Raw genomic sequence first — 23,861 nt, 5'->3', positions numbered from 1 at the left:
AGACGCAGAACAAAGCAGAATAATATAATTTTCCTGGAACCAGAGTTGCTAGTAATCTCAAAATCAAATTCTTTCGTGTTGAAAAATTGGGTCGAAGTAACTTATACCACTTGAATTCTCATCCCCTGATTTATTTCCGAACCGTGCGGAGGTAACGAAAAGAGAATTTCTCAGCAAATCTTTGGATAATAAGGAAACGAGTTGACCTATAATTTCTCTCCAATTTCCATCCAGCCATGCAATTGTGCGTACGTGCAGTATAGGTATAGAATTTACCGTCTAATAATAATGTACAAGAGCTTTCTTTGAATCAATGATAAGATCACAAAGGAAAGCAGAATAGTAAAAATCGCATACTTTCCTCATTATTTTAAACAGGCTATAATAAACCATTGGCCCTCCGGGAATTTTAAATCAGTCTAAGTATATCGATTTAGCAGTTAGTCACACAAGAGTGATTACACGCAGTAAATTAACTACCAAAAAACTGCCATCAAGCACCTTTACGACGGATAATATTAGACATGTGTCGATCATCAGCTAACCGGCGTTGCAATGAGCCGTTCAAACGATAACGATAATTCGTTTCCCTACCGCGTAATGTGAAATTCGTTACAGTCTTTGTCTGTACCCTTAAATCAATCCCAGTGAACGAACGTCAAAGTAACCATGCACACCGACTGAAAGTTCAAAGCTTCAAAGAAGGTAAACAAATTGAGCCCCGGATTGAAATTCCGAAATTGCGAAAATGAGAGAATTTAAAAATCTGAAACATCGAAATTCCAAATGATCGAAGATTTTCGTAGTTCTTTGAATTTCCGGCTTGGTAGAATGTCACCATTTTGATATTTCTCTGTTTTGGATTTTCGATATTTTTACATTCGGAGTCCCGGTCATCGCGATTTACGGTCTTTCTCATTTTTCACGCCCACACGTTGAGTAAACTACGCTGTGAGTTTATTTTAATTTGTGAAATGTTACTCAATTGAAACTTTACTTTTCGGAATTTTCGCTCTGTCGTAACTTGAATTTTGAAATTTGAGTCGTGAGGTTTCCGAGCACTCGAAACTTTATTGTTTCGTAAAAATTTGATTTCTTCACTTCACGTTTCACCACTAAATAATTCGAAATTAGACCCTTTCGGAACTTTTCAAATTCAGAACTTCAAAACCGCTCCCGAAAGTAGATTAATCAAAATCCCCCACCAATTGTAGCATCAATAATCTGCACGACCATGGAACAATACGTCCTGCTAAATCTCTGGGCGATTCGGGCACTCGGAATTTGGCATCCGGAGAAAGACCCTTCTCGTTTTCGACTCAACATTTACGGTCTCCTAAGATCGCTGGCCGTGGGTTCGGTACTTTTCATCTTCATACCAGCCGCGATAGCAGTGCAGAATAATTTCTCGCGAAATTCAAGCCTCTCTACCAAAGTAGAGATCCTCTCGCTCCTGATAAGCTCAACCGTCGTCCTATGCAAGACGGTGGACATCGTTCTGCGTCGAAATCAGGTCCAGAATCTGATCTCCAAGATGTCGGAATATTGGCGAGGAGCAACGAGCGAGGAAATCGGCGTGATCGCGAGATACGCGAGGTTCGGAAAATCGGTTACCAAGTTTTACTTCACACTGGGTGGTCTGAGCTCCGTCTTTTTCGCCGCGCAGCCATTCCTCAGTTCGTACTTCGCCGCCGGTGGCGAAAATTCTTCGACGGTCATCGTCAGCCGGCTGCCCTTCAACGGATGGGAAAACCTCGTAGACCACTCTTCGACGCCGACCTTCGCCGTCGTCTTTGTCTGCCACGTCGTCGCCGGGACTGTCGCTTCCCTGGCTTCCATCAGCTACGACTGTCTCTTCGCCGTCCTGGTCCTCCACGTCTGCGGCAACCTTCGCGCTATAGTCTTGAATCTGAGGAATATGAAATTTGCAAACGACGACGAGAGCGAAGGGCGAGTTATTCGCTGCGCTGCAACATTCCAAAATCTCATTGAGTGAGTTGATATGCTCGTGAGGGGGAACTATGCTGGTTGCAAAGTATGATAATTTTCTTATTCAAGGCCTACATTTTTCATCGCATTTCAGGTACACCAAGGAGCTGGATAATTGTTTGAGCATGTTTCTTCTGATCCAGTCGACATCCAGTACTTTAACCATTTGTCTGACCGGCTTCTTGGTGAGCAGGGTACGTGAGCACTGGATGATAAACCGAATCAGTTGAACTCGATTGCAGAAAATATAATTCGCTGAAAACACTTGTTGAACCTAGTTTGGTATTCTGCAGTTGCTCGAGATATGCGATTAATTGTTTTTGGTAGTGCGTGTAGATTGGTCTCGATAAATTTAATCTACAATAATCATTTACGTTTATGAATGAGTATGGATGGCAAGTTATTATCTTTCAATTGAACAACAATACGGATCTTTAATATGATTATTCTTTTTTTTCTCTCTATTAAGACACGATCCGACTTTGATTTTATTTAATCCAATCTTTAGTACCGATACGAACTAAACAACTAGCAATCTCATCGATCTACTCGAGTCAAAATGATAAATCTAAATTAAAACCGTAGACGACTAATTGAGTTGGAACGTGTTTTGATCCAGATGTTCCCTTTGTTTGGTTCAGCATCACTAATCGCTCAATATTGACACAGGTTATGGTTATCTGATTTAATACTATAGGGTTTCACTGAAAGCCTAATTGGAAGATTTGCTAATCGCTTTGAAATTTAATTGTTTAAAACCGAATTAACGCAAGATCACGATTCAATTTCAGGATATTGATGGGAATAGCGAATTGGGAAAATACGTGTCTTACTGGGCAGCAGCCCTGTTTCAGCTCTTTATATTCTGCTGGTCGGCAAACTATTTGCAAACCGAAGTGAGTCCCAGATTGTTAGTTGTTGGCTAATTTAAACCTGATAAATATTTGCAATCGCTGCTGCAGCGCGTATGACAGCGTTATGAAAGAGCTTAATTGTTTACTTGACATATTATTGATTATGCATACATTTTACAGTCGATTATGGTTGGCCAATCGGCGTACGAAGCGTATGGAAAATTGATGAACCTGAATCCAGAAAGCGACCGTCGACGGTGTCACCGACTTGTGAACGTCCCTCGACATTTGCAAATGATCATTCTACGCTCGCAGAAACCGCTTAAAATAACAGCCGGAAAGTTCTACGTCATGTCTTTGAGGACCTTTAAAAATGTATGAGGAAGCGATTCGTTGGTGATAATTTTTCAGTGAATCGTACAATGGCAATGACAGTGGAGGAAACTGTCTGTATAGGTCTGTCTCTCAGACTGACGAACATGCTTTCGTAATTACAGATTCTGAGCAACTCCTACTCGTATTTTACAATTCTACGTGCCTTTGCGGATAAAAAAATTTGATCAATGACCTGGTACAATCCTTAAATAATTTAAGTCTCACTGGAATTCTCCCGACACTGATATTCGGGGGAAACCTCATGGGTAAGTGAAAAGGTGAGACGATAAATAATTACAATATAACAACCATTTTATTCAATGGTCAAATAGATCTGTTTATAAGATAGTATATTATAAGATTATTGAAAAATTCACCGTAAATTAATCATGTCAGAGGTGAACAATTAAATAGCTAGATACTTATAATAGTTATTCATCATTACAAATAGGTATACATATGCTGCAGTATACAGCACCTATATAAATATAATAATAATAATAATCTTTAAATATAGCGAAAAGCTTAAAAATTTGGTTTTGTACATGTGTTATTTACATTATGAAGTTCGAACCGTTCGAAAGGTTATATACTTGATAATCGATGAGTCTAGCTTCAAAATTTTCCTCCCAAATCATTCTGTCGTATTGGTTGTCGATGCGATCACTTGAGGCAACGGGATTCCACTGAGATCCAAGAGTCCGTTTTTTTCGTGAGGAGGATCATAGAAGGATAGATTCACCTCTTCGTGTCTGAAAAAGAACGACAATAAATTGCATAAAAATTATAAAATGAATCCACGCAAAAAACACATCGATTTATTGAGTAGCCTTACCTTTCTGTCGTATCATTTGTGGAATTGTCGGCGTCGGTTAGTATTCCAATTTCGTAGACAACTGCCTTTATCACGTACCTGAAATTACGGTATATAGAATAAGAGTTGAGCGGACTTTCGAAAATCTAAACAATCATTGCAACACAGCGTTGAGTATTGCATTTTGTACCGAAATTAATTTCAATGCTTACAAATCATTTTCCGTGGAATTGGACGAGTTTTGAGCCGCCAGCAAAGACTGGACCGTAGTTGAAGAGGATTGATTCAGTTGGGGTAGCGACAGCGGAAGCGGAGTTGCAGTTGAGAATGCAGCCATGACAACGAGAACGAGAGCACAGACGAATCGTGGATCGGTAATCGTCATAACGGAAATCTGCGGGGTCCAACCGAGTCGATGCCAACAGCGCGACATTGCAAAGAGTATGTGACATCCAGCACCCCACTATCCTCTTATACCTGTCAACACATGTTGTTATCACACCTCTCCCACCACTCTTCTCTCGTCGATCTTCTCAGTATTCTCCGTGCAACAATAACATCTCCCTACTTCCTCATCCCGTCTCCCTTTTTTATCTCAATTTACATTGGTGCTATCCTTCTAGCTAACTGCTGCGATTAAAACAGGGAACAGCTGCCGATCTATTATTTTTTAGTATGCGAGTCTATTTTTTTGGAAAAGATCTATGTGGGAATAATTCTCATACACCGGTCCTCTACTTCAGCATCTGTGAATTACGCGTAAAAGTTTTGCTAATGGCGCATTGCTTTTATCTATAATACAAATGGCGGGCATGGAGATATAAATGGTTAGAAAACTTTGAAACGTGATTGAAGACGACCGCTCTTAAAAGTTATTCTCATCGTCCAGTCGTCGAGTTTGTCTTGACAAAGAGGAAAAATCGGATAGAACATGAACTTTCTTTGTATGGATTTCCGTTTATACGAATTGTATGTGACTGTGTGGAATATAGTAACTTTTAGTGGGGAGGGGATTTACGCAATTGGCGTTAACACGCGAAGTCGTTATTTCGAAGATCTCTCGCTTATTGAATTAGCAGGTTTGTGTGCAAACAAACGTCATGTCAGGACGTCTGATCTTACGGCATTGCAAATTTGTCGAGTAGAGCCAAGCGCACGAGACTCTGTGCCTCGAAATAGAATTAATTATCACTCTAAACACGACGCGTTATTGCTACGGTAACTAAATATCGGAGTAATTTTCCATGGTCGTAAATTAGAATAATAATAATAATAAAAAAGATTGAAAAAAAATTGCAAATCGTGGCCAGAAATGTAGCTTTTCAAAAATATATATACTCAATTATGTACATTTTGATCCAGTGCGATTATAAATTATTTAAATACAACACCTACGCATTTCAATATCCATTTAATTTCCCATGAGGTCCTTGTACCCGCGATATTTACACTATATTTTGTATACCTACCTGATTTACAGTATGTATAATTATTGAGAAAAGTAAAAAGTTAAACTCATCATGTGCGAAAACATCTGCGATGTAGCATACATTAGTTTTAAATGTGTAAAACGAATGTTAACGAATAAACGGCGATTAAGGGTGCGTTCCGAAACTAGCTGGCAGCCCTGAAAATTCCGTAGGACAGAGACAGAGCTATTCACAAACTCGGCAGCGCAAAAGAGATAAGAGATTGCTGATAGCACTGAGGGCTAATTTCGGAACGCATTCTAAGTAGACATTAAACCTTGACTGATGGCATCGAACTCACCGCCTGAAAATCTGCAACTGGGCATACATGCACGTTGATTTGCCTAGGGTAAGGCGCAGGCACGGGATTTGATTGCGGGGGTGAAAAGCGGGGCTGAAAACGGGAGAGTCGGTAATATTGCGCCTGCGTATGTCGCGATATAGAGTGGAATGAGAGTAACGCACTCGTCCGGTTACCTTTGCCGTGCAAAATATCGTCCTTTCTGTTCAGCATGATGAAAACCCGTGACGTCGACTCGAGCCTGGAAGCGTAGGCGAATCGAAACTATGCACCAGTCTACCGGTCCCTAACGTTGAAAATATTCGAGAGTAACACGATCGGGGCGAAATGAATAACTCGCCGCAAAACAGTACGGAGCTGGTGGTAACTCATCGCTCTGGCCTAGACAGCAGCGACGAGGAGGAATGGAGCGGGGTATGAATATAATAAATAACGCCTGCATACCTATATATACATGATCTATCCATATATATCCACAAACGCATGAAACTTTGAACATCCATCAATTTATCTCATCGAATACGATTTTATTTTACATAATAAATATATAATAAATCAACCTTCCCCTCTTCGTATTTATTTAATGTATAAATAAATGGCGCAACTCTTTAGACGTTACATTTGCAAATCATCATATTCGTTGTGATTAATTGATTTTTTTCACCCCCCGTATGATAATCGACCTCTCCCTCGTCTTCGTCGGCTATATTTTCACCCCTTTCACCGCGCCCGTTGTTCTGGTGTTACACGTGATCCCCATGCATACGGAATAGGTTCATAGATTGGGTTACGCGTGCATGCGTGCGGAACTGCAGGGGGCGATATTATACTTAGAGAGTTATTATTCTAATTTCGTATAGTGCCAGCTTTCTCCAATTTTTTCCCTTCTCATCGCCAGCCTTCGATTCCGCGTAAGCTATTCATAAAAATAGAAATAATTGAAGGAATTGGAAAATTGAAGTAATTTGATGAGAATTGTGGAAATAAATTATGAATCAGCCCGTAACAGAATACAGAATCAACAAAAAATCTTCAACTATTATGTTTTCAATTTCAGTGTTGTAATCAAGTTCTATTCGTTTCAGGCAGTTCTTGAAAGATCGAAATCGGATCGAATACCTCGTGCCGATGAAGACAGACGACGAAGAACTATCATAGTTGAGAAAAAAAATGGGACCTACGGTTTCACGTTGCAGGTAAAAATCATCTGTCGCTACATAAATGTTCAGCTTTTCAGCAGTAGACATATGCTATTTTAATTACCGTATTGTATTCTCGTATCGATTCCGTGCAGAGCTATGGTATCCACTATAAACGAGAGCAAGAAATAGAGATGGTGACTTATGTCGATTACATCGAGTACGATGGTCCGGCTTTCAAAGCTGGAATGCGGGAAGGTGATGTGATCCTTTCTATCAACGGGCACGAAATGGATCGTGCTGATCACAAGACTCTGGTCAGTTTTATCAAAAACTGCGACGCCCGGATGCGCATGGTCGTGCTGTTTGAGGATTGCGTAAAAAAGGTGAATAAAGAATTATTAATTTTACTTCGAAGTAAAGGTGAGATTTTTGGAAAAATCAAACACATTTGTTCTTCAGGTCGAATTGCACATGCGTTACATCGAGCTGCAGCGCGCGTTGCAGTCCCGATTGACCGAGTTGGAACGATTGTGCGAACGGGAAAGATCCATACTTATGGGTAGGTGGAAAACCCACTCACTTCCAGCCCGGAAACGAACCCCTAGTACCGTAACAACGACCAGCAACCAAAGCCAACCCTCGCCGTCATCTAGCTTCGCATCGCCACCAACACCCTGCTGCAGACCAGCGGCTTCGACGGAACACCTTCTTCTTTACAGCGTGGTGAGTCGATGTCGGCGGGATTTTCAAAATTCTTCCATTCTCTTCGTTACATCTACGAAGCAAAATTTTTCTCATAATTGCAATCCGATTTCCGTTCAGTACGCCGATGGGAGGCCATGTCTAGTACCTCGGAGTGCGGCTTGTCTGGTGACGATTGGTCCGCCTAGATCTCGCAGCGACCATCATCACTTCCTATCCAAAGGAGGCACGAGTGAGATACAAATCGGAGTATCGTCCCGGTACAGTTATCACCAAGCAAACGGACTAATCACCTCCAGCAGTGGTGGATGCCCGAAGGGCCAAGCCCAGCAGCTTCCCAAAACTAATTCTCAACAGCAGACACAGCAGCAGTGCTCAGCCGGTTCTGAATCTCAAAGCGCGCAGCATCCTTCCTCTAGCAACGGACTATGCGTCGCCTGTATTCCCGGATCAGGGGGTCGCAGGGAACCGTCCGAGGGCGGCAGCCTTGATGCCTACGATCTAGCAAGCCCCTGCTGTGACCCGAATTGCGTGCCGAGCAGGAGACGGAGGGAGAAGCAACGGCGCGCTAGAAACGAACAAAACGCCCAACAGCAACAGCAACAACAACAGCAGCAGCAGCAACAACAGCAGCAACAGCAACAGCAACAACAACAGCAACAGCAACAACAGCAACAGCAACAGCAGCATCAACGGGAGCAGCACGTGACCCACGCTTGCTCGAGGGCCTCAGGTCATAGTTTGCATTCGATAACGAGCAGCGAAGTATCGACGGTTGCGGACAGCGTGGCTTCATGTTCGACGTCCCTGAGCACAGACACGCTTTACTGGGACCCCAGCCTGCACCAGCGTCCGCCACCGTGTCTTCAGTACGCGAAACCAAAGTCGTGGGACAACCTGACGACTAAGGCATTCGGAGGCTACGGTTTCGGGTACGGATACCTCGACACAGGTACTATAAAGACCCACAGCGCCGAAAGACCGCCGAAGAGCGGTTCTCACTCGAGGTCAAAGACGCCCTCCGCCGCATCGACGGCAACCGGATCGCAGAGGTCCGGGAGATCAGCCACGGCCGTTTACGCGGTACACCCGCAGCATGGTTCGGCGAGCCATTCGGCCCACGGAGTCCGGCAATTTCAGCCCACCAAATCCACGGAGAGTCTTCTTCTACCTCCCACGGCCTACCTCCAGGGGGACTTGGACACAGCTAGTCACAGCTGCGAATGCCTGGACGGACCAAGTCCAAGGTTTGTTCAGGTACTGTTGGAGAAGCATAAGAGACAGGAGGAGGCTGCCTATGCCAGCAGTGCTGTTAACCACGCTCAGGCCAGGCATAGAAGAGCCAGTCATTCTGAGGCTAAGCTCAGGTCGGCTGTGAATAACTCCGAAGTAACTCGGCTGTAACGTGTATAACGTATTAGATTAATTGTCGGAAAGATCATTATCGATGGGACGAATCTGACGAGTCTGCATCGAGGAATGGGTGAATTTCAGTTACAGCTCATAATGTTCGCTTGTCTCGTGATTTTTATACTTGCTTAGGTGATTATATAATGTTGTTTAGGAATTTTGAGCGGGCATCTGTGAATCGACTTGCGTCATTTTTACTCCGCAATCCTATTGATTAAACAGTTTTTTTACAAACAGTAAATTATCAATAAATAAATAGTGATAATGGTAAAGAAATGCGGTTCGCCAACACTGTTATGTATAGATATAATATAATGTAAAGTATATTATAGGTTCGCGTTTTTAAAAATACAATAATGTATTCCTAATAAGCCATCGTACAATCAACGTATAATTATATTGATAAAAAAGCAAGGAGACAACGATTAAGTCTTCAATATACATCGATTTTCTTATGAGGTTTTTCACGCCATAGGATACCAGTTTCACAAGTAGCCATCTTCTAATCTTCACATCTGCGCATCTTCGCATTAAAATCTGAAAAACTGTTGTTCGAAGAGGGAAAATTGTTTGGTGTAATCTTTTCAAACTTTATAATAAACATGCGGTAGAAAAAAATAATCATTTTCGACGGTGGATCGCTCGATGGCAAGGATTTCTCATATGTACTGCATATATTTAATCGACACACCTGAACCATATATACATATAAAACATGTATACAAACTATAATGTGCTCTTCGTAAAATTCTGTATATCAATACGTATACGTACACATATGGTGTATGACTGAATGATGAAACGATAAAGTTATGCATGGCTCTTAAGTCTTTGAAAATCCAAGAGATGAATCTATAATAGAAAATGATCACGGTACTAATGTTTATTTCCACATACAAAAATATGTGTTACGAAGTTATTATATGCTTGACGGTATGCATATTCAAACAATGTAAATATACGTACAAATTCTAAGTTGCGCGCAAGAATTCCTGTATTTCTCTAAAGTTCAGATACATCTATACGTATAGGTATAAACAAAACGGCTTCTCAAAATGTTCTCACACAGTGTGTAATGCCTGTAAAACCTGCGCTAAATGTATTTACGTAGCCCATTCGCATCTCAATGCTTATAAACTTAAGCATACATGAGTATACAATGGTCATCAGCGAATCTAACACAATAAAATTGTAATTTGTGATCCCCGCGTTTTCAAATTTTACGCCGAAACTCGTGACATCTGATGGACGGAATAAGAATTACCAAGTATTGGCCGGCACTCGATTTCCAAACTCGGCGGCATTCAAGTATTGACCGCGCAGCAACACGGTAGTACCGTAGATCAGCATTAGTGATGAGAGAGATATATATATATATTAGGACTAGTCCGCCTCTCGCTCTGCATTTGATTGGCCGAGAGAAAACGTATCAACCAATCAGGTGTAGAGCGAGAGAGATAGATTATAACCAACATATACTTTTCTCTCTCTCTCACTCGAAGATACGAAATTCCCACTCCTTGACGTATCGGTGTGTGTTCAGTTGTTTACGACTCTGTTTTCTCTGCACCGTCTGTTGTTTTTTGCGTCACAGTTATCAATAATTACTTGAGTGGGTTTTGAGAATTTTCAGTGAGTTTCGAGTGCTGGTTGATGATAGAGTTTGTGCAGATATTTTGAGGTTACATTCGGGGTAAATTTAAGAAAATTACCGATATTGTCGTGACGTTCCAAAATTGAGAGGTTATATGCGCTCGCAACGAAAGATTTTGTGCCTGATTTGGATAAATCATCTGACAAACGTTACCTGATTGACTTGGAGGATCAATTTTACGGAAATGTCAAAACGAAAGCATAACATTGCATACATAAAACCGGACGAGCCAAAGTTTTTAAGAGAGTTAAAAGCTAAGGCTGGTTACAAGGAGGGACCTTCCATTGAGACGAAGGTGAGTGAGAAAAAATCAAACTGATTCATATTAAAGTAATATAGGTGAAATGATTTCTTACTTTCTTCGAAATCGATGCAGCTAAATTGCACATAACAGTTTAAACTAGTCATATTGCACTCAATATTTTGTTGAGCCATGTTTTCGTTTTTCTGCTCATTTTTCACCTTCATTCGATAAGATTTAATTGATATATTATTGTCTAGAAAGAAGCTCTGCCAACAGCCACTGACGAGGATTACGAGGATCGTGACGAAGAGCTGCCTACCGTAGTTGTATTAAACAATGGTGATTTAACTGCTGAAGAAGCAGCCGCTTTCGAACTTGAGAAAGAAAAAGGTAAATTTATAGCTGAAAAGTTATTGAATTATCTGCAATGCTAAGTGGATAGTAAAAAAGATTTCTCAACCCTTATATGTAAAATTTGAATCATTGTTCATGATACCTCAATCCATGAGTACAATTCATTAAAAATTTATCCCATTACAACTTGAAATTCATTTTCAGAGGAGGCTCAAATCCCAGCAGATCTGTCTAAGAAAATAATATTTTCGAAAACAAAGTCTATGTCGAAAGATTTAAAAAAAAATACACAGACTGAGGGTTCCTTACCCAAGAAAAGCAAAAAATCTAAGAAAAACAAAGTTATACTTTCATTCAATGAGGATGACGAGGATTAAAAATATTTTATGAAATATTACTGACTAGGGTGGTCAGCTTGAATATCAACTTACCAAAGTGGTAAGTTGCAAGTACATTTAGAAAATGTCTGAAATGATATTCCAATTCAAGCTTTCATCTGTGATAAAAAGCAATGTTATGTCACCTATGCCTATGTAATGAACAGTAATGAATCTAACATGAATCTAAGAAACTGGATTCAGTAAGATTTCATTGCAATTTCTTAAAGTTCTTAGTTTGTATAAAATTATTGTTCTATAATTTGGCTGATTGATATCATTATCATCGCTATTGTATAAGTTTAACTATTAACAAAATTTTTCATTTATTTGTAGAGACTTTGAATGTCGACTGTCAACGGACGATGTTACCCTGAGAGCAACATGAATATCGATAATTGAATTGCGGATTTTGGATTTACATCGTCAACTTCATTGTTTAAGCAATTGTATTTGCAGCGACGTGAATATGATGAAGAAGTCTACGTGTATATTTACACCTCGCTTTGATTTCTTTTCTTGTTAATAAAAAGAATCACATTGCAGTGAGCAAATTTTTTCAATTCGTAAGCTAGCATGTTGAGTATTTCAATACATTTTATTTTTAATTAATACGATACAATTTTCGTAGAATGGTAATATATTACTATGGTAAAATTACATGAAACATAAAATACCGAAATTAAATCTCCGGTCGATCTAATTATCGATTAGTCTAGCTTAATGAACTTTTGCGCACAGTGACTTGGAACTCTTGATCTCAAGAGTAGCTAGGCCAGTTGTCAATCTTACAAACTGTTCAGAGAACCTCATTCGAAATTCGAAACTGTTGACTAACGAACTTGAGTACGCTTCCTGACGGCGAAAAATCGGGTTCCTTTATATTGTTCAAGGGAGTGATTGTTGTCCCATTGTTGTTGACGAGGATCGCGGTATTTTGTCGATCGGTCTCCCGATTGGTCGTCGCATGTGCATATTGTCACGTGACAATTCCCGGCAAATGCTACTGGTTGCGTTTCGCCCCTTTAACATCGAAAGTGCCTACGTCACAAAATTTTCGGTCACGTGACCCCTGACGGAGGCCATCTTGGCAGTTTTCGAGGGCGACAGGGATAGTAGCGTTGAAGGAGTGTTATCCGTGACGTCGAAAACACAAATAAACATAAAATATATGTGAAATAAATTTTTACACAAGAAACAGTGGGTCGGCCGCTTATAAAGAATAAAGTGTACTCGTAGGTACCCTGGTTAAAGTGTTATAAAGAAGGATATCGTGTGAATTTAAATAGCGCGGCGTTTCAAACATAACTACGATGGATGGATAATAGGGAATCGACATATCGTCGTCGTCCTCTCCGTCGTCGTCCCAGTCCTACTCCGCTCGTGAGAATACGAGGGGGGGATTTATATATCAGCGTACGTACAAATGTATTATCGCGTTTCGGTCACAGACATAAGCTACCAGCGGCTCGTGTTGGGGTCGCAGCTGTTCGGTGTCGTTGTTGTCGTAGAGATTCATTAATACCCTCGCTGTTTCTCCGATCTCGTGTGCATACCTACCGAACTCCTCGTCGCTCGCCGTACCGCGATTCGGACTCGGTCGCGCTCGCTCCGAATGACGCGAGTCGCCAAAGCTAGGGACCACGGAAATGGCGGGAGTACCTTGTCAAGACCACGTTATTACCTCACATTAACATCGAATGCGATCGAACGATGACAACCGGCTGCCACCAACACCGCCCCCTTATCATAAACGCAATCTTATAACAGAATATCCAGAGATGATAAATAATACTAGATTCTAACCGCCGTTGCATAAAAAAAAGCGTTCCTAGAGTTCCTACGAATCAGCCTGCATTGAGCGCGACGGTACTTTTATTCCTTTTATATATCCTTTTTTTCTATTTTCTCTTTCTTTCTTTTTTTTTACATCATATTGTCTTTCACGTCGTTTTCTTTTCCTATTTACAGGATATTTTTTTTTTTTTTTTTTTTTTCATTGCAAAATACATGCGTGTAACTAACGTCTACGTCGCGAGCCATGTATCATATCATGTATGCAGTGCAAAACGTAACCCTACATACCCACATATATGCATTATGTACTAAATTTTCACCTACAGCTCTGCCCTCTGGTGTTTAATTTTCAACAATATTTATTCACTATTTACAGCTTTTCCCGTACTCCGCACATACACACACATACACACACACATATGTACATGCCTAACCGTATCTCTTTTCTATTATTCTATACTTTTCTCAATCTTCCTTACATGTCGGTATTTTTGTCTCTCTTCTGATCGCGAAACACGCCACAGACGAAACTTGCGTATTAACCCTTAATCTTGTTCCCGCGCTACTTTATCAATCGAAAGAGGAGGAGAAAAAACAAACAGCTGTAGAACAATACATCATGTATTGAAAATGCAAAATCTATTACTCATCGGGCAAGAAAACGATATTATGATATCGTTGGCAGTGACCGCGTGCGATACGGCGTACATATTTTGAGGCATACTTAGCAGACACATTCATGGGTTCATCATGCGTGTAACGTTGTAATTCAAAAAACGAAACTGGAACGTCTCGAGTCCCATTTCGCTTTACCTACATTAATAAAATTACTTTTTATTGTAACATAATATTCGCTGCCATTCGCCCGGCGGGAGTACGTCAAAGTTTAGGTTTGGGGGAGATTAGGCAGAGGACGATGTAGTAGGTTGTAGGTAACAGGCAGTGGTAGGTACGAGGTAGAAGGTGGTAGGTCGCCTCCACCTCGTAGGTTGCGTAGAGAGGCGAGCGAGTCGTCGTAGTCAGCGGGGCGCGTAGGTATTAGGTATACCCCACTATACTAGGTCGTTGGTTGTTGGTTGGCGAAGGTTGAGGAGAGGTACGCGACGAAGGTTCGGCTTGTGCTCGGAGACGCGGCTGTCTGTCGGCTGGCCAGCTCGCGGATGCAGGTGACTGACTGACGCTTCTTCTACGGCAGTCCTTTCGAACAACGTACAACACATACACACTGTACACCCACACATCGTACCTGCTTACGCATGTACGTTTTTTTCCATCAATTTGATTTTTCAATAAATCGCATCATATGCATTCACCCACCGACCGACTGACAACGCCGCTGATAACCGTTGTTGCATCCCAAATTATCTGCTGCCTGTTGTGCACTGGACACGTAAGAATTACAATATCGCCATGGAGCTGTAGGCTAAACGCACACATTCTATGCATACACCTATGTATGTATGTATATATATATGTATATATATATATATTATTTTTTTTCCTCTCTTCCTTCGCAAATTCACCTACCATGCACAGGCTGTCTAGACTCGAGAGCGTGGCGGCGCGTCTCCGAACTTTCGTCGGCACCGTACGATGTGCTCGTCTCGTGTATGCATGCAGAAGAGAGAGAGAAAACGTCGCGTTTAACCCCCTTGCTTGTTCGTCAGAGTAATATTTTATTGGTTATAACTGCGAATCGCCGAGCTGCGGATAATGCATACGTACGATGTATGTTTCACCACGTACTATTCGAATAATAGGAGTGTGCCATAAGAATTTTCAGCGCCATTTTGGAAAAATTTCTCTACCTCAATTATCTTGATCCTATAGAGGCACATATCATATAATTTAATATCGCGGACGGGGGCTTAGAATCTTGACGTGATGAAAAAGACCAACGATATTCAAACCACTCTCATAACATGTCATACTTTGTTTTCAAAAATTTTTCATGTAAACACTGGTGCAATTTTTATTCAATTTGATTCTTTTACTCTTTCGCAGATTGATTAAACCAGAGGTGGCCACATGGAAGGCGCTTTAGAAGAGTCTGCGGTCAAGGACCTACCTCGGGACGATCCTGATGCTAAGACTGTCAAAGGTATGGTTGACTGTGGTTCGTTTGTACTTCATGCCCACTTGACACTGAAACTTTGATAATATACTTTCAGACACTATTATTACAAACGGTTTAAACGGTAACTGCGAACCCGATGAAACTGTTGAGGAGCACAACGAATCCAACGACGAGTGCGAGCCCCTATCCAAGAATGTTACGGATGACGAAGCGGTCGACAATGTGGTGGAAGAAACGCCGCAGGAGGACCCAGGGGATGACGTAGAACCGATGGAAACTGATGCTGATGCTGGCATTGTAGAATCTGAAGAAATAGAAGAGGATCATGCTGAAGATATTCTGGAAACGAAAACCCAGAGTGAACAGCCTGATGAAAAAGATCCCAAGGAGGACAACGACGTTGTTAGGATAATGGAGACTGAGAGTGGCGACAATGTTGAAAATTCACTGGATGGCGCTGAAAATGTCGCTGATCATATAAGTGAAATGGACGATATTAGTGAAGTGTCTGAATCTGAGGATAAGTGCGACAGAGTTGAAAGCGAACATCGGATGGAAGTTGACGATGAACATAATAATACCTCTGACGTAGAATGCCTGGATGAGTCTGTGACTGAGATATATGCCGAGGGTGAGGATTTGTCGAGAGTGAAAAAGGCTGATGGTAATGACCTCAAAGAGTCATCAGGGGATCAGAAAATGGCTGGCGATAGCGGCGGTAAATTGGATGGCAGCTTGGGTACTTCAGATGTTATTACATGCGAAGAAAATGGGAGCTGTAGTAGCCCAGATATTGAGGAGATAACGGAAACGAAAAGCAATGGTCGTAATTCGCCACCATTGAATGATAAGCAGTTGAAAGATAACAATGGCACTACCAAAGGTAAAAAAGTGAGAAAATCTTTGGATTTGAGCAATATTACACCAAGGCGGAGTACAAGGAATATCAAAAGGACCAGTTATATTGAGAAAGAGCTTGAGGAGGAGGATGTCGATGATGACGGGTCTGACATCGAGGAAATTAAACCTGAGGATCCCCTCGCTGGTATAGACAGTAAAGATAAAGAGAATTCTAAGGTTAAATCACCAATTAAAAATAATAACAAGACTACCATTGTTGTTAACGATACTAAGAGATTAGTAGAAATAGCTGCCGGTAGCAAAGCATCTAAAGGAGGCAAAAAGGAACCCACTTTAGTCATTATTGATACAAATTCAATACTTTCGGGGAGAGGCGGTGTACCCGTTAGCACAAAGTCTCATCATCATCATCACCATTCGGCCACCACCTCCTCCACCAGTTCCTTTTCTGTCATGCCTATGGGTGTTCCGACACAGGCCATGTATCCCAATATGCGGGCGACCATCACCCCTGTGCCAATGACACCAAAAAATGTACAATGCAGTCCAAAACCTACCAGCTGTACAAACGCTACAGCGACACCGATCCCGCAGATCTTACCAACGCTTACCGACGACATGTTTGTTGTTGAAGCACCGTCCTTCATTGTACCTTATGTGTATGAGAAGCCGCCTATTAGACCTCTCAAAGACTTTGTTACCAAGTTGGAGAAGAGTATCGAGGAAAGAGAGAAGGAGGATAAGCTTCGAAAGCTAGAGGAGGAGAAAAAACGCGAAGAAAGTAAGGACCAGGAAAAAGAGGAGAAAGATAAGGATAAGGAAGATGAGGAAGATAAAGAGGTCGAGATCAAGGAAGACGATAAAAATGTAATTAGTGAAAACGAAGGTGATATGAAGTGCAAGAAGGATGGAACCTCGGAAGAATCAGCCGATTCACCTGACAAAAGAACAATAACGTTAGACGATAAACCTGATGAAAAATTGAATAAAATACCAACGTACTTTGACTTACCTTTGGGTAAATTTTTCATGCAAATCGGAGTTAATCTCGTACAAGAATTCGTGCAGACGGATCTCTTGCGAACTCAAAAACGTAAGCGGGGAAAGGGTAGTACATCAACTGAGACTCAGATAGCTATAAATTCGCTAATCAAGAATCTAGAATTTAGTAAGGAAAATAACGAGCCATTCCATTTAGAAATGAAGAAGTGCGAGTTCTGTAATTTTAAAACAGAATCAGCCCTTGTCATGCAGCATCACCTTGAGACACCTCATATGCGGAATTACGTTTACAAGTGTAACTTTTGCCCCCTCGAAGTACGCAGCCCCCACGACATTCTATTTCATATGGAAGCTGAGCACAATACGAGAGGTAGACTCGAACGTGGTCCAGCTTTTCACCAATGTCCTAATTGTCCATTTGAGGATAACCAGAAGGGTAAACTAACGAGGCATATTCTTGCCTGTAACAAGAAGTTCAGACCTGAACGAAACCTAGAACCTGCCACTGACTGGGAACCTCCAGCTAAAATACCTCGAATGAACAGAGCTCGACCTGTTGGCACTCCCAGTTCGAATGCTCTTGCAATGGCAATGAGTGGCAAGGGCCAGGCTCCACTTCTACCCAAACTCCTTCCTGCGCCAGTTACCGGTCGAGGAAGAGGGCGACCTCCTATGCAGCCGCGATATCCAGATTTGAAACTAAGGCCAGGCAGTACGCCCATTAGACAAGGTATTCAGTCTTTCAATTACGGATAAAAGTTTGTGCTTGAAATGTCGATCGGAATTTAAACTAATTTTTAAGTTCCCACCTTTTGATACTGATGAACTTGTATGTTAATCTATACATTCTTTAGACAATGTTGCAGGGATGATGTATCGGCCAACGTCCTCCGGACTTTTACTACCAACATCCTATCAATTTGGAAATAATCAATTGTTCCAGGTGAGTACTCATAAGTTTCTTTCTTCTATTAGTAGTTCAGTATGTTGAGAAATTTTATAGCTGATGCCAATCGACACACTTGATTATAGAGATACGTATCTTTTTAATACACAGAAGAAGAAAAACTATTATATCGATATCAAAGTCTTAGGAGTGTGAAGTCTGACATGTAAAAAATAACTTTGCCAAAGTTATTTGGATTGTTGCCCTGAATATTGGAAGATTGAACAATTTTTTGCCATGCAATATCACTTTTGAAAGTTGATAGATTGATTCAATTTCTTTATGCCGATAGATATTGTATACATATTTGAATGTTACGAGTCTATCTCCGTTTTTCTTCCAACTACGGGCAATAAACGTGACAAAGTCGAAGTCAGTAATATTCAAAGAAAAGTTTAGCTCTCACATTCAACAGTTCAGCTTATGGTCAGTTGTTATTTTTCTTTTTTTGATTCTGTTATATCTATGGTTGCGGATACAACTCCAGAACACGTAAATTGATTGAAATAAGTAACCAAAGTTTTGAAATCATACAAGCGTCACGTACTCGTTTGACATTCATGTATTCAACGACATCTTTTGTGTTACAACAATGTGGGCATCCTTTGTTTCTCTTTAAGTATTCTCACTCTTAGCTAGTATTTTTAAGTTAGAACACAAACAGGAAATCATCACATAAGTTTGTTATACGTACAGATTGGATAATGTAGATCCATTACCACTGTAGTGTGAAAGGAGTAAACCAAAATTTTCGTCCTGAGATCATTGCATAATCAAGGCTTGTAGTTGACTTTAATGGTAGGTAACAGTATTTCAATATTATCACGGAAACGCCAAATGAATTCAGATACAGATATACTTGATGATACAGAATTAGGATCTATCAGTTACACTTCAGTTTTTCCCAAACACAGAATAGAGGTTGAAACTTATATCCGATATAGTTTATGAGAATGTGTCGGTGGTGACAGGTAATGGGTGGCTCTGGGACTGCCGCGTCCGCTGTGGGGGTGCTTGGCAGTGAGGGCAGCAGTTCTGGCCGGCCCACACCCATCGCCCTTGTACCCAACATAGCCACTCCTCAGTCTAGGTTGCTCTCTTTACAGGTAAATAGTAATTGCCAAATAGAGGTGGAGCTTTTACTAAATCCAAAAATTTTTTTAAATGTATGTATAATATGTAATCAGGGTGTCCACTGATGTCTTATATATAGTGCTTTTTCGGAATAATCCGTGGTCATTGGCAAGCTGGTAATTCGTAATCCAAGTACAACTAAACAGAAAACAAACAAAAAACCTAACTAATCTATTGCAATCGTGGTTATTTTTTTTCTTTAAATTCTTGGTCCTTGGATATATTCTTTTCACATCTAACAGAGCTAACTGCATATCATGTATTATATAACGAAGTATTTATGCGCACCTTGTTTGTACAGTAGCGCTAATTTCTTAAGTCCGGTCACATAATTCTAGCTATAGCTTTTTCCAACTGATGGCAAGATGTCTTCTAAAAAATATGAATATTCAATTAATTCTTACTTAAATTCCAACATTATTCTCTGATACACATACTTACGCATGCGTTATTAGATTTGCCATAAAATGTTTCCTAGGTTGAATGTAATTGTATTTAATTCAACTAGCAGTGTAAAATTATATCAAGGTCTAATGTGGTAGCAAACAATAGTTTGGACAGCTGGGAAAACTGCTTCGTCAAGATTTATTCCACCGTATTAAAATGATGTTACATCTATTTTTGAGGAGAATTGTTATTTTTACTTTGTTTGTTTCCCTTCTACCCTGTGGCGACGTGATTGACTAATGACCTTTGTGAACTGACTTATTTGTTCTACACAGATGCATTTACAATGATATTGATGTACAATCTTTGTTTCAGAACACATCAAGTAGTTCAAAAAGTCCTGCAGCCAAACTTCTAAGTCAACCGAGTATATCGATAACACCACTGCCTCGTTCCACGAACCAAACGCCCAGTCTTGGTTCGGGCACTTCGTCGAAATCTGGTGGAAAAAATACATTCGTTATATGTGAAATATGTGATGGATATATCAAAGTGAGTTCACCATGAAACGTCTTTAGTTTCATTTTTTAAACTTGGACTTCCACTGACTATAAGACAACAATATTAAATTTTATACTTGTTTGGTTTCAAGGACTTAGAGCAGCTTAGAAATCACATGCAGTGGATTCACAAGGTGAAAATACATCCAAAAATGATTTACAACAGACCGCCATTGAACTGCCAAAAGTGTCAGTTTCGCTTCTTTACGGATCAGGTAAGACAATTAATGTGCTCTTGTAAACATTACAGTCAATCGATTCTTGCTCACTTGTGTTCTTCTTTGATGAGAAACGGCTTTTTGGAGTAATAACGTCTTTCTCCATTTTATTTTTCACTGACCATTGCTAACGTCTTCTATAAACTACTTTTCAGGGGCTAGAAAGACATTTGCTCGGATCTCATGGACTTGTAACATCCAGCATGCAGGAAGCAGCAAACAAGGGCAAAGATGCTGGACGTTGCCCAGCTTGTGGCAGGGTAAACACAAATTGAAATTAAATTTAGCGTAAAAAATTCGCTCTACATTCTCACATTCAATTTTCACGTACTTGATGAAATCTGTCTTTTTACTCCTTTTTTTTTCTCCTTATTAATAACTGCTTTCGTTTCTCCGGTCAGCGAAGAAAAACTTTTTATGGGATGTGGAATTCACAACTGTATTTACTTCCAGGTTTATCAATGGAAGCTGCTAAATCATGTAGCTCGCGATCACGGGATGACGTTAAAACCTGCACATCTATCGTATAAGTGTACAGTGTGTACAGCGACATTTGGAATGTATAAGCAGTTTGAGAACCACGTTTATTCGGCGCACAGTGTCGTTGCAAAACGAGTCATGGATAAGAAAAATACTCCATCGTCACCATCGTCTAGGTCAAACGATTCTCTCCTAAAACCATTGAAAATTAACGACGAAATCACTATTATTCCACAACCAGCAAAGCCGACGACCAGGTCCGGTGCTGCTCAAACTAGAGGCAAATAACAATGATCAGTGGAGTGATATATGCATCTCATTTTATCGGATTTCATCTAATATAACATTTGTGGTACTCCATGTACAATGATCATTACTCTAGTACACAATTGAGGGAGACGCAGAGGATCACCGTTCCCGTGTATACGTGCGTATAATGCATCATTACATGCTTTATGAAGATACACAGAAATCATTATGACACTTGATAAAATCTACATTTTTTCGGCGAAATAATACCTAGTTGACTGCGTAATAATATTCCAACAATAATTATACCGAAATATTTATTTAAGAATTTTTATTGTTGTTATCGGACATGCATCAAATAGATTGTAAAAAAAAACAAAGAAAAAAAAATGAAAAAAAGGAAAAAGTTAACATTAAAAGGGTGGCCTTCACTATAAAATTCCTTGGTTAATCCCGGAGACGTCTATTCCCAATATGCGCATCTGTTATATTTATAATTACCTATTAATCGATTTTAAAACATAGACATATAAAACGGAGAATACGAAGAACAATGCCGGACATTCTCTCAAGAAGGAAAATATCTCCAAAAGAAAAAAAAACTCAATGGTTTATGGGAGAAGAAGTCTAAATATACTCAAAGTAACGGAGTCGTGTCATTAATAAAAGTGGTAAACATTTCAGTTGTAATCTTGGAAGTATAGCAACATATTGATTACACTACCTTTGAATTAAATCGTCGGTGCATGAAATATGTTCTACGTATGAAAAATCGTCTTCGATCGAGTATCAGACAGTCAGTCGGTTGTGTCTCGACTCATGTTTACACAAACGTGTTTCAACATACGTAGCGCGCTGGTATTGCTGTAAGTGATTGAGTACGGTAACTCTAATATCATTGATAATTTTCATTAATTCCACCAGTATATTTTTCTATCTTAACGATATAACAGCAAGTGTGTGTTTTTTTTTTTTTTTTTTTTTCCCTCCCTCGCGCTTAATTAGAAAATAATATCGATGATAATGTTACTATTACATAGAATTGCGTATGGAATAATTTATGGATGTGTAATGTCATGGGGTAACTGGAGCTGTAAATTGTACCTACTATTATAAGTTGGACTATCGTAGGGTCCCCGTACATAGGTATATAGTTAATAAAATAAATATCCAGTTTTATTTTTGCGCTCTTTTTAATTATGAAAAAAAGAACAACAAACAATGGAAGAATAATAAGAATGTACATTAACATAGGAAATAATATAAATAAATATATATCAATAATATAGAATGGCACATACAAACACAGATACTCGAGTGTAATAAACATTTCAGTTTTCTTTTCTGTCCGATGGTATAAATATTTAAAAGAAATAAGTAAAACACAAAAAGCAAAAAAAAAAACCCGACAAGCGTTAGACCTCTAATTAGCGCACGAATCTACTATACATATAAATCTATAACTATATGAACACATATATATTTATACATGTATATTTGTAGTAAATATATATGTATGCATAAGTATCTATTATGATTAAAATAACTGTAGTAGCAGTGGTGTAGTGCGGGAGGAAATCGACAATATTCCTCTTGTACGTACAAACTTTAATGAGAAGATAATAGCATATATGAATAATAATAGTAATAATAATTATTATTATATGTAGATAGACGTTATAAAGAGTAACGGGTTTAATTTAATCATTTCAATTTGTCCCGCTAATTTTTCTACGTTATTATAGGAAATAATTTTAGAACAAAAACTAAAAAAAGAAATGATAAAAAAAGTTAATAAAAAAAAAAAAAAGAAACGTCATATTCAATGAATATATAATATAAAGTGTGCTCTGAAAGGCACACTGGAAGGCTGTATTATTTAAACTTGGCTGATAAGTTGCCAATGACTTTTACTGCAAAAAAAAAATAAAACATGTTGGTGAAGAATCACAAGAGAGAAAAAAAAAAACAGATGGAAAAAAATATGCATAGACATAATTACAGGAATATATATACTTTATTGTAACAATTTGTACAATATTATATGAATTATTAGTGATTACATAAATAAAGTGTACCAACATTGTATTCTCGTTTCATGTCGTTGCTCGCTGATATCCTAACGTAATTATCTGAATCTCTCCTAATTCTTATAAATCGATGTTGTTTAAAACTGAGTGCTACCGTTGAGATAATAATACATTACAATAATTGACCGCACGTTTGCATGTATTAATTGAAACATTACAAGATGGAAATGCCTATGTACAACATATATTGTATATCTTTCTTTTGCTGTGACAGCTAAAGTCTGAAAAACTGCTTAGTATTTTACTAGTTTAGAGAATCGTGTAAAACTGCATAAACACCATGGGCTTTGCATGTTCATTTCTCTTGTGTAGTTGGGTTCGGTAATTCTGCTCTGAGTCTTTTATATGATTGTTCAAATTTTTTTGCTCAGCTTA

At 39.6% G+C, this 23,861-nt stretch overlaps 5 protein-coding genes across 11 annotated transcripts; 4 read left to right on the top strand and 1 right to left on the bottom strand.

Moving 5' to 3' along the window:
* Positions 1-1,211: 1,211 nt before the first annotated feature.
* LOC124404939 (odorant receptor Or2-like) lies at positions 1,212-3,514 on the top strand. The gene is made up of 5 exons (XM_046879462.1): positions 1,212-1,992; positions 2,084-2,183; positions 2,781-2,885; positions 3,024-3,218; positions 3,341-3,514. Exons 1-5 carry the CDS (start codon positions 1,235-1,237, stop codon positions 3,401-3,403), a joined length of 1,221 nt encoding a protein of 406 aa, XP_046735418.1. The 5' UTR covers positions 1,212-1,234; the 3' UTR covers positions 3,404-3,514.
* Positions 3,515-3,575: 61 nt separating this feature from the next.
* LOC124404937 lies at positions 3,576-4,496 on the bottom strand. The gene is made up of 3 exons (XM_046879460.1): positions 4,245-4,496; positions 4,054-4,131; positions 3,576-3,970 (listed from the first exon to the last, which is right to left on the bottom strand). The coding sequence occupies exons 1-3, from the start codon at positions 4,463-4,465 to the stop codon at positions 3,853-3,855; spliced, it is 417 nt and encodes a 138-aa protein (XP_046735416.1). The 5' UTR covers positions 4,466-4,496; the 3' UTR covers positions 3,576-3,852.
* Positions 4,497-5,971: 1,475 nt separating this feature from the next.
* On the top strand, positions 5,972-9,615 carry LOC124404928. Its single transcript, XM_046879435.1, has 5 exons — positions 5,972-6,216; positions 6,888-6,998; positions 7,097-7,327; positions 7,404-7,667; positions 7,767-9,615. Exons 1-5 carry the CDS (start codon positions 6,130-6,132, stop codon positions 9,048-9,050), a joined length of 1,977 nt encoding a protein of 658 aa, XP_046735391.1. The 5' UTR covers positions 5,972-6,129; the 3' UTR covers positions 9,051-9,615.
* A 942-nt stretch (positions 9,616-10,557) lies between these two features.
* On the top strand, positions 10,558-12,239 carry LOC124404936 (uncharacterized protein KIAA1143 homolog). The gene is made up of 4 exons (XM_046879459.1): positions 10,558-11,005; positions 11,212-11,344; positions 11,513-11,746; positions 12,022-12,239. Exons 1-3 carry the CDS (start codon positions 10,895-10,897, stop codon positions 11,683-11,685), a joined length of 417 nt encoding a protein of 138 aa, XP_046735415.1. The 5' UTR covers positions 10,558-10,894; the 3' UTR covers positions 11,686-11,746; positions 12,022-12,239.
* A 551-nt stretch (positions 12,240-12,790) lies between these two features.
* Positions 12,791-22,615, top strand: LOC124404923 (myb-like protein X). 7 transcript variants are annotated; one of them, XM_046879422.1, is made up of 9 exons: positions 12,791-12,920; positions 15,487-15,583; positions 15,654-18,152; positions 18,277-18,365; positions 19,340-19,474; positions 20,265-20,441; positions 20,542-20,664; positions 20,823-20,927; positions 21,121-22,615. In XM_046879422.1, the coding sequence occupies exons 2-9, from the start codon at positions 15,511-15,513 to the stop codon at positions 21,433-21,435; spliced, it is 3,516 nt and encodes a 1,171-aa protein (XP_046735378.1). In that variant the 5' UTR covers positions 12,791-12,920; positions 15,487-15,510; the 3' UTR covers positions 21,436-22,615. The 7 variants fall into 7 exon arrangements, with proteins under 7 accessions (XP_046735378.1, XP_046735374.1, XP_046735380.1 ...); XM_046879418.1 differs by having other exon boundaries at positions 12,791-13,101; XM_046879423.1 differs by lacking the exon at positions 12,791-12,920 and adding an exon at positions 14,286-14,513.
* The last annotated feature ends 1,246 nt before the right edge of the window (positions 22,616-23,861 follow it).

The sequence above is a fragment of the Diprion similis genome, chromosome 3, assembly GCF_021155765.1.
Source record: "Diprion similis isolate iyDipSimi1 chromosome 3, iyDipSimi1.1, whole genome shotgun sequence".
NCBI classification, from domain to species: Eukaryota; Metazoa; Arthropoda; class Insecta; order Hymenoptera; family Diprionidae; genus Diprion; species Diprion similis.
Note: the sequence above shows the minus strand (reverse complement) of the source record. Positions and strands in the feature narration are given on the sequence as shown.